Source organism: Colletotrichum scovillei (genome assembly GCF_011075155.1).
Source record: "Colletotrichum scovillei strain TJNH1 chromosome Unknown Contig00005, whole genome shotgun sequence".
NCBI lineage: Eukaryota > Fungi > Ascomycota > Sordariomycetes > Glomerellales > Glomerellaceae > Colletotrichum > Colletotrichum scovillei.
Window position 1 is genome coordinate 2,839,935 of NW_023336263.1, and position 15,408 is coordinate 2,855,342.

General features: G+C 51.4%; 4 protein-coding genes across 4 annotated transcripts; 3 read left to right on the top strand and 1 right to left on the bottom strand.

The window, feature by feature from the left end:
- Nucleotides 1-459: 459 nt before the first annotated feature.
- On the top strand, nt 460-2,162 carry HER10_EVM0009543 (cytochrome P450; the record flags this gene model as incomplete). Its single annotated transcript, XM_035479029.1, has 2 exons — nt 460-1,572; nt 1,644-2,162. The coding sequence occupies 2 exons, from the start codon at nt 460-462 to the stop codon at nt 2,160-2,162; spliced, it is 1,632 nt and encodes a 543-aa protein (XP_035334269.1).
- A 1,341-nt stretch (nt 2,163-3,503) lies between these two features.
- Nucleotides 3,504-5,479, top strand: HER10_EVM0009363 (uncharacterized protein). The gene is made up of 3 exons (XM_035478853.1): nt 3,504-3,856; nt 4,019-4,289; nt 4,356-5,479. The coding sequence occupies exons 1-3, from the start codon at nt 3,795-3,797 to the stop codon at nt 5,097-5,099; spliced, it is 1,077 nt and encodes a 358-aa protein (XP_035334259.1). The 5' UTR covers nt 3,504-3,794; the 3' UTR covers nt 5,100-5,479.
- A 4,204-nt stretch (nt 5,480-9,683) lies between these two features.
- Nucleotides 9,684-11,901, bottom strand: HER10_EVM0010805 (benzoate 4-monooxygenase cytochrome P450). The gene is made up of 7 exons (XM_035480254.1): nt 11,644-11,901; nt 11,488-11,580; nt 11,365-11,434; nt 10,910-11,305; nt 10,672-10,849; nt 10,500-10,613; nt 9,684-10,448 (listed from the first exon to the last, which is right to left on the bottom strand). Exons 1-7 carry the CDS (start codon nt 11,707-11,709, stop codon nt 9,836-9,838), a joined length of 1,530 nt encoding a protein of 509 aa, XP_035334364.1. The 5' UTR covers nt 11,710-11,901; the 3' UTR covers nt 9,684-9,835.
- Nucleotides 11,902-12,288: 387 nt separating this feature from the next.
- HER10_EVM0004231 (geranylgeranyl pyrophosphate synthase) lies at nt 12,289-15,081 on the top strand. The gene is made up of 3 exons (XM_035473883.1): nt 12,289-12,864; nt 12,920-13,211; nt 13,262-15,081. The coding sequence occupies exons 1-3, from the start codon at nt 12,576-12,578 to the stop codon at nt 14,940-14,942; spliced, it is 2,262 nt and encodes a 753-aa protein (XP_035333900.1). The 5' UTR covers nt 12,289-12,575; the 3' UTR covers nt 14,943-15,081.
- The last annotated feature ends 327 nt before the right edge of the window (nt 15,082-15,408 follow it).

Here is a 15,408-nt window from a genome sequence, read left to right on the forward strand (position 1 = left end):
GTTTCCTGCTGCGGCATGCTATGATGTTAGCACGACCAACTGTGACCCAACGATAGATCGGCCGTTGAATCACAATGTACATTCAAGGAGCCTGCTTCTAGCTGTAACGTCGGACGGTCATCATAACGGTCATCTTGCGTGGGGAATTTCGGTATTGTCCAGTCGGGTATGGGGAAGAGTGCCGATGTCACGATGTGATGCGAGTGAGATGTCGTGAGCCGCGCGAGTAGGTGCTTGGCGGAGGTTACGCGAGCTTCGATGGCGATGATGTCGATCAGGTTGCCGAGGAGGATGGATAAGCATAAAAAGGAGCGTTGACGAGGGGGTAATTTGCTTTCCGAGGGACGTCGTGTGAGGACTTCTCAACTCTCTGCCCTTGACCACATCGTATGATCGCGTGATCGCATCCCTCTCTCCTTGACGACTCGCTCTTCAACAACAAGAGACATCGCCACCATCATGAGCCTCATATCCTTCTTCGGCTCCCCAGCCGTCTTGCTTCTCCCCGCCGTAGTCCTGCTCTACTTCCTAACCCAATGGATCCTCCAAACACGAAGACCACCCAACTTCCCTCCCGGCCCGCCTCCCATCCCAATCCTCGGCAACGCCCTCCAACTCCCGCCCAAAAAGGCCTTTTTCAAGTTCCAGGAATGGAGCAAGACCTACGGCGACATCCTCGGCATCAAAATCGGCACCGAAAACTACGTCATCCTCTCCAGCGCAGAACACATTAGAGAACTATACGAGAAGCGAGGCGCGATATACTCGGACAGGCCACAGCCGTACATCACGAGCACGCTCATCAACCCCGGCACGATCCTGTTTATGAATAACGATCATCATATCAAGAAGCTGCGCACGGCGCTGCGGAATCACCTGTTTGGTCCCAGTGAGCTGAAGCGTGTGGTTCAGGTACAGGAAGCGCACGCTGCTTTGCTGATGAAGATGATTCTGGATGACCCGGGGCAGTTTCACACGCACTTGAGACACTGGGCTCTCGCTACGCCGCTTTCTGTGATGAGTGGGCAGCGCGTCGCGGAGGGAGATGAAGTTGCTTCGACGAAGACGTATTTCGCCACGCAGGATGTGTGGTTGCGGTTCCTCACGCCCGCGCAGGCGCCGCCGGTGGATTTGTTCCCCGTGATGAAGTATCTTCCCGCTTTCCTCGCCGGGTGGAAGCGGGAGGCGGCGACGTTGAAGAAGGGGATGTTTGGGACGATGTACCACATGCTCGACGGGGCTCAAGCGCAGGCTGCGGAGATTGCGAGCGGCAGGAGGGGGAAAGAGACGGAGTCGGTTATGGCGAGGATGATTCGGGAGGGGGAGGCGAGTAAGGCGTTCGGTAAGGGGCCGACGTATGGGGATCATGAGCTTGCTGTTTTGGGGGCGGGGACGTTGGATGCTGCTGTTGATACTGTTATTGCTACTACTAGTGCTGTTGTGCTTATCATGGGTGCGTATCCGGAGATGCAGAGGCGGCTTCAGGAGGAGGTTGATGATGTTTGGCCTGGGGAGGCGCCTGGATTTGAGGATCTTGGGAAGGCGAGGTATCTGAGGGCTTGTTTCAATGAGGTAGGTCTTCTCTCTTCTGCTGGCTGAATCTTCTTTGAAGTTGAGAGAGCTAATGAGGATCGATACCGCAGGCCATGCGCTGGCGCACCGCTGCGCCGTCAGGTGTCCCCCGCGTCCTCGCGAGGGAAGACACCTACCTTGGCTACACGTTCCCCAAGGGCACGAGGTTCTTGACAAACACGTACGGGATCCACAAGGACGAAGCGTGGTACGACCGGCCGGACGAGTTCCTACCGGAGCGGTACATGGACAATCCGTGGGGCGTGCGTCCGGAGCTGGCGGCGGCGGCGGAGCGGGAGAAGAGGCACCCGACGTACAATTTCGGGGCGGGGCGGCGGATGTGTCCCGGGCTGGACTATGCCGAGAACCAGATCTTGGTGACGATTGCGAAGCTGGCGTGGGAGTTTGATGTTGTTCCTGCGCGGGAGAAGAGGTTGGATACGAGTATCGAGACTGGGTTCCATTCTGATCTTGTTATGGGGCCTGAGAGGTTTGAGGTTGAGTTTGTGCCTAGAGGGGAGGAGAGACGGAGAGCGATTTTGGAGGATGCGGTGAGGGCTGAGAAGGTTGTTGAGGCTTGGATTAGTTAGATGTGAGAGATATGTCGGTGTCTTTGAGATGGTTTATTAGCACGTGGGATCCAGGGGCACATCTCACACTGCTCATGATGTTACGCATTCACTACATCGCTACAGCTTTGTGTTTGAGAAATTGCTTGCGACCATTAGTGAGATGAAATAGATGCTCATGAACTACGAGTCTAGTCATTGAAACTCTGTATCAGTCTTGCTCATCGAGACAAATGATAAAGGACATCTCCGTGAATCGGAAATAAACTACAGTATACTCAGTGACGATAGCATCGAAGTTATGATGAGCTTGTCACAATGTATATGCTGACAATTTCACTAAATTTATCGTTGAGTATATGAGAGTGAGAGGATAAGCATGAGCTTAGTGATCAGATGGCCGAATGTCAGGCGGCAGACATTTTATGAACGACAAGCATACTAAGCGATTTTAAGTATCCAATGATATACGTCTCAATGAATGTCTTCTACCTTCACTTGCGAGAGACTCGAGTGATGAGATTATTAGCGCTAGTCAAGTCTCGTGAAAAATGTGACGATTTGACTTGTGAACGATGAGCCCGAGCTTGCGCAGATGTGATGCTTTCGATCCATCTGATAATCGTCGATCATGCGTTGCCGTATATCCGGGCCCCGGGCTGTTTGGCTCACAGCGATGGGATGATGATGAGCGGGAGGGCAGTCTCGTGAAATCCCTTCGTCTTGTTCGTATGAGCGCAAGACTTGTCGTACTGAGTACGCGTATTGAGTTCCACATGGAGAAACCGGTGCCTGCCAAGAGATGGGTAAATCCAATCGGGAGGCGGCAAAGGCAGTCCTCAACGGTCCTTCATTGACAATCAAATGGCATTGAGAGGTTGAAAGAAGCCTTGTCGGACCGGCCCGTTGACTGTGCATGAGGTCAATTAGTGCTGGACAGACGGAACCCGCGGCTTGCTGCTGTTACTTTTTGCATCCCATCTCAGCTGTGCTCCAGCCTCAATTGTGCCTTGCTGTGGTTGCAAAAAAAAAAAACAAGGCCTGCGCCGCTTTGGCCGCGTGGATTCTGGCCCCCGAAGAGCTCCTAGAGAGCAGCTCGATGTCGCATCGTGGATTTGATTGGTCGAGTTGAGGCGCGGTGCAGCTGGAAATTAGATTAAAAAATTGTTAATGCGCCTCCACGTGTCGGTCAGCCCGAACCCGCGGCCATCGAGGCCCATCGGATCGAGGCAGTGGATTGTCGTCGTGGGCACCGATGGCAAGTTTCGCAATCGGTAATCGTGTTGATTCTGCCTTGGTTTTGTTTTCCTTATTGTTTTCTGTTGGTCGAACTCCGTACTTTGCCGTGTATTCCGTCCTCCTGTCCAAAGGCCTCCCATTTGTAAGACGCCCAGCCTTTGCTCCCACCCCAATTATTTCCCTTTTCCCCTTCCAAGATCTGACGCCCCAATTCAACCAACCAACAAACAAACAACTCCAATTTGCCTGTCTGTCACTGTTCGCCGTTCCTTGTTGCGCCGGAGCTAGCAAACCACCCCCAATTGGCCGCTTATCGGCGCTGACTTAATCCTTCCTTCCTTCCTCCCCCCGCAACCCGACTTCACACACACATTTGACCCCATTAAATCCGCGCCGCGCCGTTGGGATATCGCAATGTCACAACCGGGATCCGACGAGGAAGGGAAGAGAAAGCGGGACAAAGTGGGAGAGTTTCTGTATGCGCGTCATCTTTTCCCATTTTATGCACTTTACGCATCTCGCGACCCCTCCCCCATTCCAGCCCTACGAGGCTCCAACCCCTCATTCTCAACCATCGCTTGACTACACCGCCATGCTCGCCGCCAATACTCGAGACAATTACGCTGACTCAATGACAGGAAGAAGAATTACAATAAAGGTGAACTCGCCTTGAAGCATGCCGTCGGCTTGGGTCAGACCCCCAATGTCGTCCCTGTCACACAGCCCGTCATCAATGGCCCCTCACGGGTCGTTGAAGTCGGCTGGCATCCTGTCGGTGGCCTCGCCGGCAAGTGGTTCGCCGAAGAAACGGGCCTGGGGAAGATGATTACAGAGAAAATCAACAAGTATCCCGATCCCACTCAGCACTGGGCCGTCCTGGTCGGCGACTACGCCCACCAGCTGTGGATGGTAAGCCCTCTCATCTCACTCACTCACTCACCGCTTCCCATTCATGACCTAACCCACCCCATCTAGGATGAGAGTTTTCACGTCATCTATACCAATGAGCGATACAAGCGCGAGGAATGGCGCACTTTCACCGTCGGCGAGACAACCTTCAACGACGACGCCATCCGTCGCGCAGGCGAATACGTCATTCAGAGCATCAGATCACGGCAGCCAGCCTACAACCTCATCACCAATAACTGCCAAACCTACGTCCTGGAACTCCTAGACGCCGTCAAAGTCGACGGCCACAAGGACTTTGGCACCACGCTCGCCGTGTACGAGAGACTCTTCAGCTCCGGCAAGGTCATCGACCTCTTCTCAGACGAGCAGAAGCAGGAGCAGCAGAACCAGCTACCGATGCTCGAGGCCCCACCACAAAGCTACGCTCTACCGCCGTCACCTGCATCACCGCCCCCCGGCGGACCGCCAATGTCGTACACGTTCCCGCCACCGCCCGGACAGAACCCTTATCCGCCGCAGTATCAGTACGGACTGCCTCCGCTACCGCCGCCTCCGGGTCCACCGCCTCCCGGGCCGCCGCCTCCAGGTCATCCGGGCCCTCCACCACCGCCGCCACCACCACGTCCACCAGCGGGCCCGCCGCCGGGTCCTCACCCCGGAACTGTCTCGCATGCTCAACAGGTCATGAACGACAACACGACGCAGCTCGATACCCAAGAAGAGGCCAGCAAGTCGAGGGGTCTCAAGAAGGAGAAAGACAAGGACAAGGAGCCGAAGAAGAGTTTCTTCTCTCGGTTTACCCGGAAATGAGCAGAGTCAGTGGGGCGTTGTGTGTTTTGCCGTTTTTGCTGTCATTTTCTCCAAATCATACCCTTTCACGGCCTTTTCTTAATGAAGTCCGGAAGACCCGGAAACGATACACATAGAAGCATTGGGGGCGAGCGGCGTTTTGAGGACAGATGTAGGCCCAAAGAAAGCATTGGTCGTTATTTTACATTATGTTCTCTCGTCGTTGATCGAGAGTTGGATGCCGGATATCGTCGACCTTTGACCCCGCGGCAACTCTCCCCCGGATCTGCCCCTCCTTGACTGACCCAACTGGCCCTGACCACCACATACGACCACACCCACTGGAGAACTCGGGATCCCGTCCGCTCTCCCATAGATAAGCCAGTGAGGGCCAGACTAGTAGTTGGGTCGGTGACGACCAGCGAATCCCTGGTGTTGTATGTCTTTTGATTTTTTGGCTGAGTTTTTGGTATTCACGGAGATCGTGAGTTGCATTCGGATGTGTCCCTGGCGAGTATGATTAATGAGACCACCACTTCCTTTTGGTTGTAGTAGATCTAGAAAACCACCATCAAGCAATGAAAAATATGATCCCACCCGATACATACCACGAATAGTGTATGCTGAGAGGATCTCTTTACTAGATACTATCTTGACTACACGTCCCTACGTGGAAAACAAGCCTCAATTGCCGGGTCTCGAACTTTCCCCTGATCCCACAATGAGGCTTCTACTTATGGCGGGTCTGAAATACTCAAGGCCCATAGTGTTGCTCTCAACAGTGTCCATAAACAGCTCCATTCCCGAGAGACAACGCTTCGCACGTCTGAGCTTGGTGACCAATGCTCTGCGATGGGACTTGAATAGGGTTGGGACGATAACGTCTCATGCCAAGTTTGGAAATCAAAATATTGTTGTCTTGCAGAAACCTGCGTTCTGAAGTATCGGAACTTCTGAGATTTCCAGTGGCACTTGGAGTTATCCCCTGCCCATTAAGGAAAACGTGATACATAAGGCTTCATCCGGCAGAGCTTTCTGTGATCGCTATTTCTACTGCCACATTGCGAACTCTAGAGCGAGCTCGTCTGAGCATGCGGTGTCCACGAGCTTCGTGTTGAAGCCGTAAGAGTGCGAGTTTGTGACGGAGGTGTTCTAACTGGAACACAGTCGCAGATGGGAGGGTCTGAAAAGCCATACTCGAACGTCTCATGAAGTAACTCATGTCTTATAGAATCCACACAGATTTAGTCATTCTGAATTAGACTCTGGCCACCCACTGTATAATACATTTTACTTCGGTGTTGTTGAACTTCCTGTTCTCATGTCATACCGAGGTAGCCCAGCCCTCTATAACACTATGATGAAGCCAAACCTGAGAACATGGGCACTTGTCACCGGATAATACCACAGGAGGCCTCTAAGAAGATGAGACATAGTATGTAACCTGTAAATACGCACTAAGATACTTCGTAAATATTGTAGTTTCAGTGTGGTTTCCAGGAAGAACTGCACCTCAGGGAGGGAATATGCGAAAGTGTTGTCATACCTTCCATACCTTACCAAGGTGAGACACCGAAAGCCCAGCAGTTGCTACATAGCTTCTCTTTATCTCGGTTAACTACATGCTTTGGAAGACTGGCGGTTGCAGCTTAGAAGATCTTGATGGCGTGATGGAGGCGTTAGGATCAAGGCCGGAGGTCGCCTTATGCTCATGGTGACCACGCCTCTGCTGGAAGCAAATCGCGAAGCGTAAATACAACAGACTCATGTCTGCATTTTCCACCAATTGCACATGTTTCTCTTATGCTTTGAGCACTGAGGGGGGGCATCAGCAGGAATCCGGGGATGCATGCCCTCCCTCACTGAAGCTCGATAATGAGCGAATGGTGGGAAGGCGGCACACAATCTGTGCGAAGTTGAACACCATTATCGTCTTTTCACGAACGTAATGCTATCTCTGACATTAGGAATTGTGATTGATTACCGATTTGGGGTTGAGAAAGGCAGGTTCGCATTGACCCGCCGGCGGATTGTCGTTAAGAGCCTCACACAGAATCTTATCATAATACTTGTTCCGTTCCCAGGGTGTAGCTCATCCCCACTTCCTTCTTCAGCTTCAGATCCTTCACCATCGTTGATTATTATCCTCAGGTTAACACGGCAGGTATTGATCTCGCACACATAGCAGAGAGTGTGCCGGGCCAAAGTCTATCACTACACCAGATCAGCTCCTTAATCCTAGGCGTCTGGTTAACAGTTGTCCAGGAGAAGTCCTGGGCACTGACCAGTGCTCCACGAAAGCCCGGCCACGCTTTGGCTGAGAGTCCATTATCGCCTGTGAGTGATGTGGCTGAAGACCGACTCGGAGAAATGGACTGAGATGTAAATGTCACAGGTTAGTATATTATCGAGAACACCCGTACCAAAGTCCAACTCCAGATTCGCCTTCTAGAGATACGTTGCATGAATTAGGGTATGTTAATCGTCGGAGGCTCGTAGAAAGCGCTAGGCACAGTACTCGGTAGGACTGGGTAGGCCCTGCTCGAAACATGAATTGACCTTGTTTGACGCCGATCTCCGCTCGAGTAGGCCAAAATTTTGAAGGACATACTTGATTCTCTGGTTATGCTTATGCTGATTGCTCCGAAAGCTGTCTGGAACGAGTATATGTGAAAATTCTTCCAGTGATTTACGTTCGAAAGTGAAAGATGGCGGCTTCGAGATCAATCGATGAGCTTCGAATCCGCCATGAAGTGATAGCGACTCTAGTTTGAAATGACGGGGAACGAACACGATGTACTTCTAAAGTCAAGGGTTTCTCTTGGACATGGAAATTCGTGTACATCATGCATATTTGATGCCCCCTGAAGCTCTGTTCGGGCACAAGCTAATGTTAAGTTCTGGAATTGAACGTCGCCTGAGAGTGCATACATGCCTTGGAGCGGTTTGTTGCAGCGTAATAATGAACGAATTTCTACATGTAATTATATTGATACGCCCATCATGTCACGGGCTACATGTCTACCTTTCGTCACAGAACTGGCTACGTTGATTCAACTAGCACTCTAGATTGCATCATCTCATTATGCGTTAATGAACCTTTTTGACATTTTAAATTTATTGAAAATCTACCAATATTGAATATATTGGAGACTAAACAATCAATTCAAAGAGTTTCTAGGCCCTTATTAGCTCTATCCTGCCATTCGCGAAAATGAGGTCTACTCTCAATGAGTGAGATAGCCGAATCCATAACGAGAACTAGACGTTGATACTGTTTTGGTCTTTTAATAGAAGACTCTAAGAGCGATATATATAGCTGGACTGATACTTTAACAATTTCAAGTGTTTCGTAGACAACCAGGAGTGCTTTTGTGACTTGAACACGAAAAGGGATCGAGCTCTGGACTACGTCAGAGTCCTTGCCTTTGAACGGGACTGAGTGCGAGGGAATCCATGTTCGCTAGGTATTGTGGAAAAGACAAATCATATATGAGTCAAAATAAATTTAGGTGCTCAATCAAAGGCGAATGCCGGTAACAATTCCCTTCTAACTTCTGCTCCCTCGAATGTCCAAATCAGAGCAATTAATTATATTCAACGTCAAGTGTTATGGGTCGTCCTACAGGACCAGTTGCCATCGTCAACAATCCTCACTCCACGGTCCGAATAGCCAAGAAGATTAGCTATTGTCCACATCCCGGAAGTATATCTAACATATCCCTCGGTATTCAATGGGATCAGGTTGTACTATGGCTAGTTGCCACTCTTCGTATGTCATCCATAGGTGATGTTCATCGGCTCGTCCGATCTCACGTCAACAGGAGGCTGGCCTGCTTCACGCGCTACAACACTACAACGCACAATGGTACACCGTCCTTATCTTCGTCAAGACTGGTTGCATCGAGACCTGGACAGGGATCCCCAAGATAGGAAGGCCCACAACTCACTCTCGTACATCTCGTTTTGGGAACGAGCCAAGGGCCCACAGCCATAGCCGACATAAGGATGACTGCATGAGTCTCAGTCGCTATGTGGAGAAGCGGCACAGCATCTGACGTATCCGACTTCAGAGCCAAGTATTCACATCCACAGGTGCATCGAAAATTTAGAAAGCCGTAGTTCGCAAAGAGATCACCTTGCTAACGTAGAGTAGGCTGGGTCTCATCGGTGTAACGTGATGCTGACCGATCTTACGCTGGGTATTCACAGCTTTATCACCATGGAATGTTAAATCGCTGCCTGGAATGTGCAGCATGGCAATCGCAGCTCTTGATCCAATTCATACCAAGCGCTTTACGCATGTGGTTGGTATATCTGAAGCCAATGAGATTTTGCGCTACTGCAAAGATCTCCATGGGCGCAAGCGTAGCGGCCGCAGCCGCACGGGACGTTAGCAGCCTCATTCGCCGGCACGCGGGAGCTAGAACAGCCTACTCAACACGAGAAACGCCATCTTTTGAGGATATCGCACACCCTCAGGGTTGAACCCCAGTCAGCCTGAGGCATTTTTGCCTTCATGGACTGGACTGCTGTCTTTTTGTCGATACAATGTGTTCAACGACCCTGTGATATCACGGGATTCGAGCACAGCTGGGAAACAGTGTAGACTTTCAAGCTATGACACTGGCAAGTATTATGGTTGCCAAAAGGTCAGCGTGAGGTTCTTCTATACTATTAAGGCACGTTTACTCGATATTCGGGAGGGCGCCAGAATAATGATTGATATCGAATCGGCGTGATAATGCTTGAATACGTTATGATCTGCCGCTCGCTTTCATCACATGTACCATGACCTTGTAGTCCGTGTAAATGAGACTACTGCCAGCGTCGCGCTCCCAAACAAAATCGTCCTGTTCCAGCTGCTGAAGGTCATATCTCCAAAGTAATTTCGCAGCAATAAGTCGGATGCTCTGTTGCGCCATCTCCCTGCCGATACATGCCCTACTTCCAATGAGGAAAGGACGATAAGCGGTCCTGTTGTCCCCCTTGAACTCGGTGTCTTCCGCACCATCGAGCCATCTCTCGGGGCGGAAGCTGGCGGGGTCTACGAAGTACTCCGGCGATCTTTGGATTGTGTATAGATCAGCGGAGACTGTGGTACCGGCAGGGATGTGCACCCCATCTATGGTGCATGAGGGAGCAGTGCGCTGTGCCGTTTTGCCGTTTGCGGGTGGAAGCAACCTCAGGGTCTCTCGGATACAGGCGTTCAGGAATGGTAGCCTGCTAAGGCGTGCTCCTGTGATTTCTTCGTCACTGGCAAAGGTCGAGCGGATCTCGAAGCAAACTCTGTTATACGCCTCAGGATAGCGCAAGATGTGGTAGAAAGTGGCGGACAGTGTCGTAGCTGTTGTCTGGTATCCGGCCAGGCTGCGGTATGTCTAAGCAAAAGTCGCATTGAGGGATTTGGTCTGTACATACGTCAGGCCCATGGCATTACTGAAGAACGCATCCGCGTCGAGCGTCAGGTCTTGCTTCTCGCTGCCCATGATAGCGGTGAGGAAGTCTTCTCTTCCGTCTTGCCTTTCGGCGCAGCTGTTCAAAATTCGTATTAGATCACTCGAATAATCAAGCAGTTTGCAGAAATACTTACTCGCGCAACTTCGAAGACGGCACAAGCTTGGAGAGTTGCGACGGAAACGGCAGTGCAGTGATGAGGCTTCTAGCAATCCCAAGTACTGAAGCAATCCCAGGTAGGGCAAGGAAAAAGCTCAAGGCTTCGACCATGGGCATCGTTGATTTACCAAGCTGCTTCAATGACTCGTAAGTAGCTGGGACGTTCTGTTAGCATTATTTCTGCCGGCATATCCAAGGCACCGCTCTCAACTTACGGCGCTTTCCAGACATGAGAGGTTCGCCGAAAGCAAGATCACCAATGATTTCCCAGAACATTGTCTCCAACGTGTGAGCGATGTCCACGGTACCGCCGCTCTTGGCAAGTGCTTCAAATTCGGACATGGTCATGTCAATATGCAGCTTCTGGATAGGTTCTTGCCTTGCAAGCGCCAGAGGTGTGAAGGCTTGTTGGATCACCTTGTGCAATTTCCTATGAAGTGCAGGGTCAGGTATGGTGATGAGGGTCGGAGCGTTCAATACAAGGTCCGAGAAGAGCGTCAAGAAGGTCCCATCCTTGGAAAAGCGACCATCCTCTTGTTTCGCGTAAATTGCTGTTTCCGCTTCAAGTGAAGCAAATGAGACTTCGTTGGGCCCGACTCGCACGACATGCCCTGAAAAAGACGAACCACGTCAGTCAAACAGCTTTGGTCGTTGATGCAGAGGGCCTTACCGTATTGTTGATGGAGAGCTTGCAGTTCCGAGTTGAACCGCATGCGGTGCAAAGCCCTCATAATCCATAGCTGTTTTCACAATTTAATCGTCACTCGTGCACATATCGAGAGAAGAGACCAACGGGAGAGAACTTGGCCAGGAATGGGCCAGGAATCCGGCGGAGAGGATGCAAGAAGCAGCCATAGATAATGACTGACACAAGAGCCAGCGCCAACTGGAAGAGAAAGTAATGTCAGAATAGTGGCCATTTTGATCGCTTCCACAGAGTATGACATACGATAACCAATGCAAGACTCAATTGCTGTCCCAAACTCCAGGTCGATAGAGGTGAAGTGAAGACCATGGTGTAGGTCCGTGATTGTCGTCAGTGCGAATGCAAGACTGGATGGAGCTGGGCTGAGATGGGACGTCAGTTCTTGAGATTGATTTCAAAACCCGTGCGTACGGTTGGTCTTTGCGAGCACTCCCGTGCCTCGGCTCTGTACATGCTAGCTAGCGACATATCCAAAGCTGAAGGGGGACTGGGGATAAATTTCGGGAACACTGATTCACGGCGGAGCAATACCAGAGGCTACCGCAGCAAGGCGGGCCTCTGAAATCCATTTTTTTCTTTCTATCACCCCCTCCCTTTACAGGCTTTGAATCCTTTGCCTGAGCTTGATACTAGCGCTTACGAGCATGGGTGTCTAAACATACGGAACCAAACAGGTTGAACTTTCCCATGATTCTGCTCACGTCCGGAAAATGACAAGATCAGGGTCCACTACACAGAGTCACCGATCTCTATTGGCACGCGTCTTCGCCCTTCGAATGTATGGGACACACCCCTGCCAGCCCTTATCACGTAAGCGCCTGGAGTCTGCATGTAAGTTTAGGTAGCATTGAAGTCCCAGACCCTTCCCTCCACAACGAAGTCAACTACCCTGCATTGCGATGGTGATGGTGTCTCGTTATCGGCTAAGCCTACCGAGACCTAAACCACCCACATGCTAGGTCCAGAACGTGGGCCTATCGCAGCCTATTCGGGAAGAGCTGTTGACGCGGCAGACGACTATCAACGAGTCCAGTAAGGTCACGGGATAATGCAAGTATCTAAACTCGGAGGAAGAACAACGAGGTGGTTGATTCTACTGCCCACATATATTCATTTCATCTTTGAAGACGGATAGTTGACCTTTTACAAAGCGTTTTATCCTGCTTTTACCAATTATGGGTCCCTTGCTGTACCAATCGAGACACGTACCGGCGGAGGAGGCTCGAGAGACGGGTTGCTTTACAACCCTTCCGATCCGAGTTCACCCACGGGACGACCTCGCTGATGCAGCCAGCCGGCGATTTATCGGGGACTGGGCCAGGGAAATGGGAGATGGCCGAGAGAAGAATACTTACTTCTCTTTTTCGCCTGTAGGCAACTGGTCTTCTCTCATTTACCCTGAAGCCATTCCCGAGCGTCTCGGAGTTTTGGCATATCTTTCGGATTTGGGCTTGATTCATGATGGTAAGTTTTACCTTCTAGATTCCTGTCTGCAGTATGAAATCTGACAAACTTTCAGACACTGGGGAGGGCCTCAGCATCGAGGAAGCCCAAGCCGAGCACGATGAGCTCCATGCTGCCTTGAACCCAGACGACAAGAGCAGTCTGGATCCTGACTCAAGGGCAATGAAGACCAAGAAGCTCGTTTCACAGTGCATGCTCGAGTGTATCAACCTCGACCGTGAGCTTGGGCTGAATATGCTCGCTGCCTTTCGTGATGTCTGGCTCGCTATCAGCGAGAAGAACAGCGACAAGGAGGCACAGACGTTGGATGAATATCTACAATACCGCAGTGACAATGGCGGCATGCTGTAAGCAAATCCTCCCCGCATCTCCGGAATCAAACCTGACCAGCCCCTAGAGTTTTCTGGCCCATGCTGCAATTCAGCTTAGGAATTTCCCTCTCGGAAGCGGAGCATGAGCTCGTGCAGCCCATCATTGACGCGGCCACTGAAGGTCTTTTATTGGCGAATGACTACTTCAGCTGGGAGCGCGAATTGAGAGAACTCCAGTCTGGTCAGTCCAAAAGGATTGTGAGCGCCGTGGAGCTGTTTGCCCGAACAATGGGACTTTCGGATGAGGGTGCCAAGGAGGCGGTCAAATCCAGGATCATCAAGTCAGAAAGTGAGTTCTGTCAACGCCGCGATGATCTCTACAGAGCTCGACCCGACATATCGTTGAAGTTGAGAAGATGGATTGATTGCGCTGGCCTAGCCGTCTCAGGAAACCACTATTGGTGCTCTGCTTGTCCGAGACAAAACGCGTGGAAGAACGAAACAATTTCAAACGGCCAAAACGGCCATGGTCTTGATCAAATTCACAACGGAAACGGGTTCAAGACAGTGCCCCCCGCTGATGAAACTGCTACCAGGCTTCAAAGCAACGACATCAAGATTCTCTCGACCGGTGACGGGGGCAACGCCATCATTAACGGAAATGGTGTCAAAACTGTTGTCAATGGCAACGGAATGAAAAGAAAACTCTCAGAGTACGGAATGGCAAGTCCAGAACAAGAACCGATTGTTCCGAAAAAGAGAAGCATGGACGCGGATGTTTCGTGTCAAAAACACGATATTTCAACGGTCTCCCAGTACCCCCATTACAAACCGTCTAACTTGGCAATGGACGCGCCGGCAGCCTACATCTCAGGAATGCCTTCCAAAGGTGTCCGCGGCACCCTGATTGATGCTCTCAACACCTGGCTACACGTGCCTTCAGCAGCGGTCAAGACGATCACGTCAGTCGTAAATTTGTTGCACAATGCATCACTCATTTTGGACGACCTGGAAGACAACTCTCCACTCAGGCGGGGGCTCCCATCAGCCCACGTCATCTTCGGGCAAGCCCAGTCCATTAACAGCGCAAACTTCATGTTCGTCAGGGCAGTACAAGAAGTAGCCCAGAGTCTCAGCCCAGCTGCACTGACAGCAGTGCTTGAAGAGCTTGAAGGCCTCTACCTCGGGCAAAGCTGGGACCTGTACTGGAAGTTCAACCTGGCATGCCCTACCGAAGCCGAGTACGTCAACATGATTGACCACAAGACTGGCGGCATGTTCAGGATGCTGTTACGGGTCATGCAAGCTGAGAGCACAGCTACGGAGACACCAGGCCTCGACTTCGAGCGGCTGACCCTGCTTTTCGGACGCTTCTTCCAGATCCGGGACGACTACATGAACTTCGGAGACTACGCGGCCCAAAAGGGTCTCTGCGAGGACCTGGACGAGGGCAAGTTCTCGTACCCCATCGTCTACTGCCTCGCCAACCACCCGGAATATCGCGGGCATATCCTTGGCGTGTTCAGGCAGCGACCGACGGTAGCCACGACTACCGCTTCTCCGCTTTCCAAGGAGAGCAAAGCGCATCTGGTGAGCTGCTTACGGAAGTGTGGAGCGTTTGAAAAGACGCTCGACTGCTTGCGGGACGTTGAGCGGGAGCTGGAGTCGGAAATCGACCGACTGGAGCGTTTGACGGGAGAAGCCAACCCCATGCTCCGCCTGTGCCTTGCAAAGCTAAGCACAAAGGGAATTGCCACGTTAGGATAGACGAGGTGGATGGATCGCGGATTTGTGACACATGCCGTGTAACGACCCCTCTATTGGTCATGTTCTTGGTGGTGGATGTCGATACAACATTGATTTAGCGCTTACAGCATATGTCTTTCGTTATCCTATTGAGAAATACCATCCTATCTTTCGCTTCGGACGGAATTATTTCGACGTGGGTGAACACCACACTACTTAGCTTGTAAGATAAACTCGCAAACGACTCTCGTAAATACCCTACCGTCATTGGATCCATTTGCGCGGCGAAGGATGCGCCAACTTCAGAATTCTCCAGGGGTCGGGCCGTTGGAGAAAGGACTACTGCACGTTAGATCCTAATGGCACCCGTCTGCATCGCATGGAAAGCAGTGAGATCCTCCTACCCCTGCAGGGTTACACACCGGGCGGGCCCGACTCCCGCTCCACCTTCATACCCAGACACCCTGGCTTGATAGGGCGAGACCGG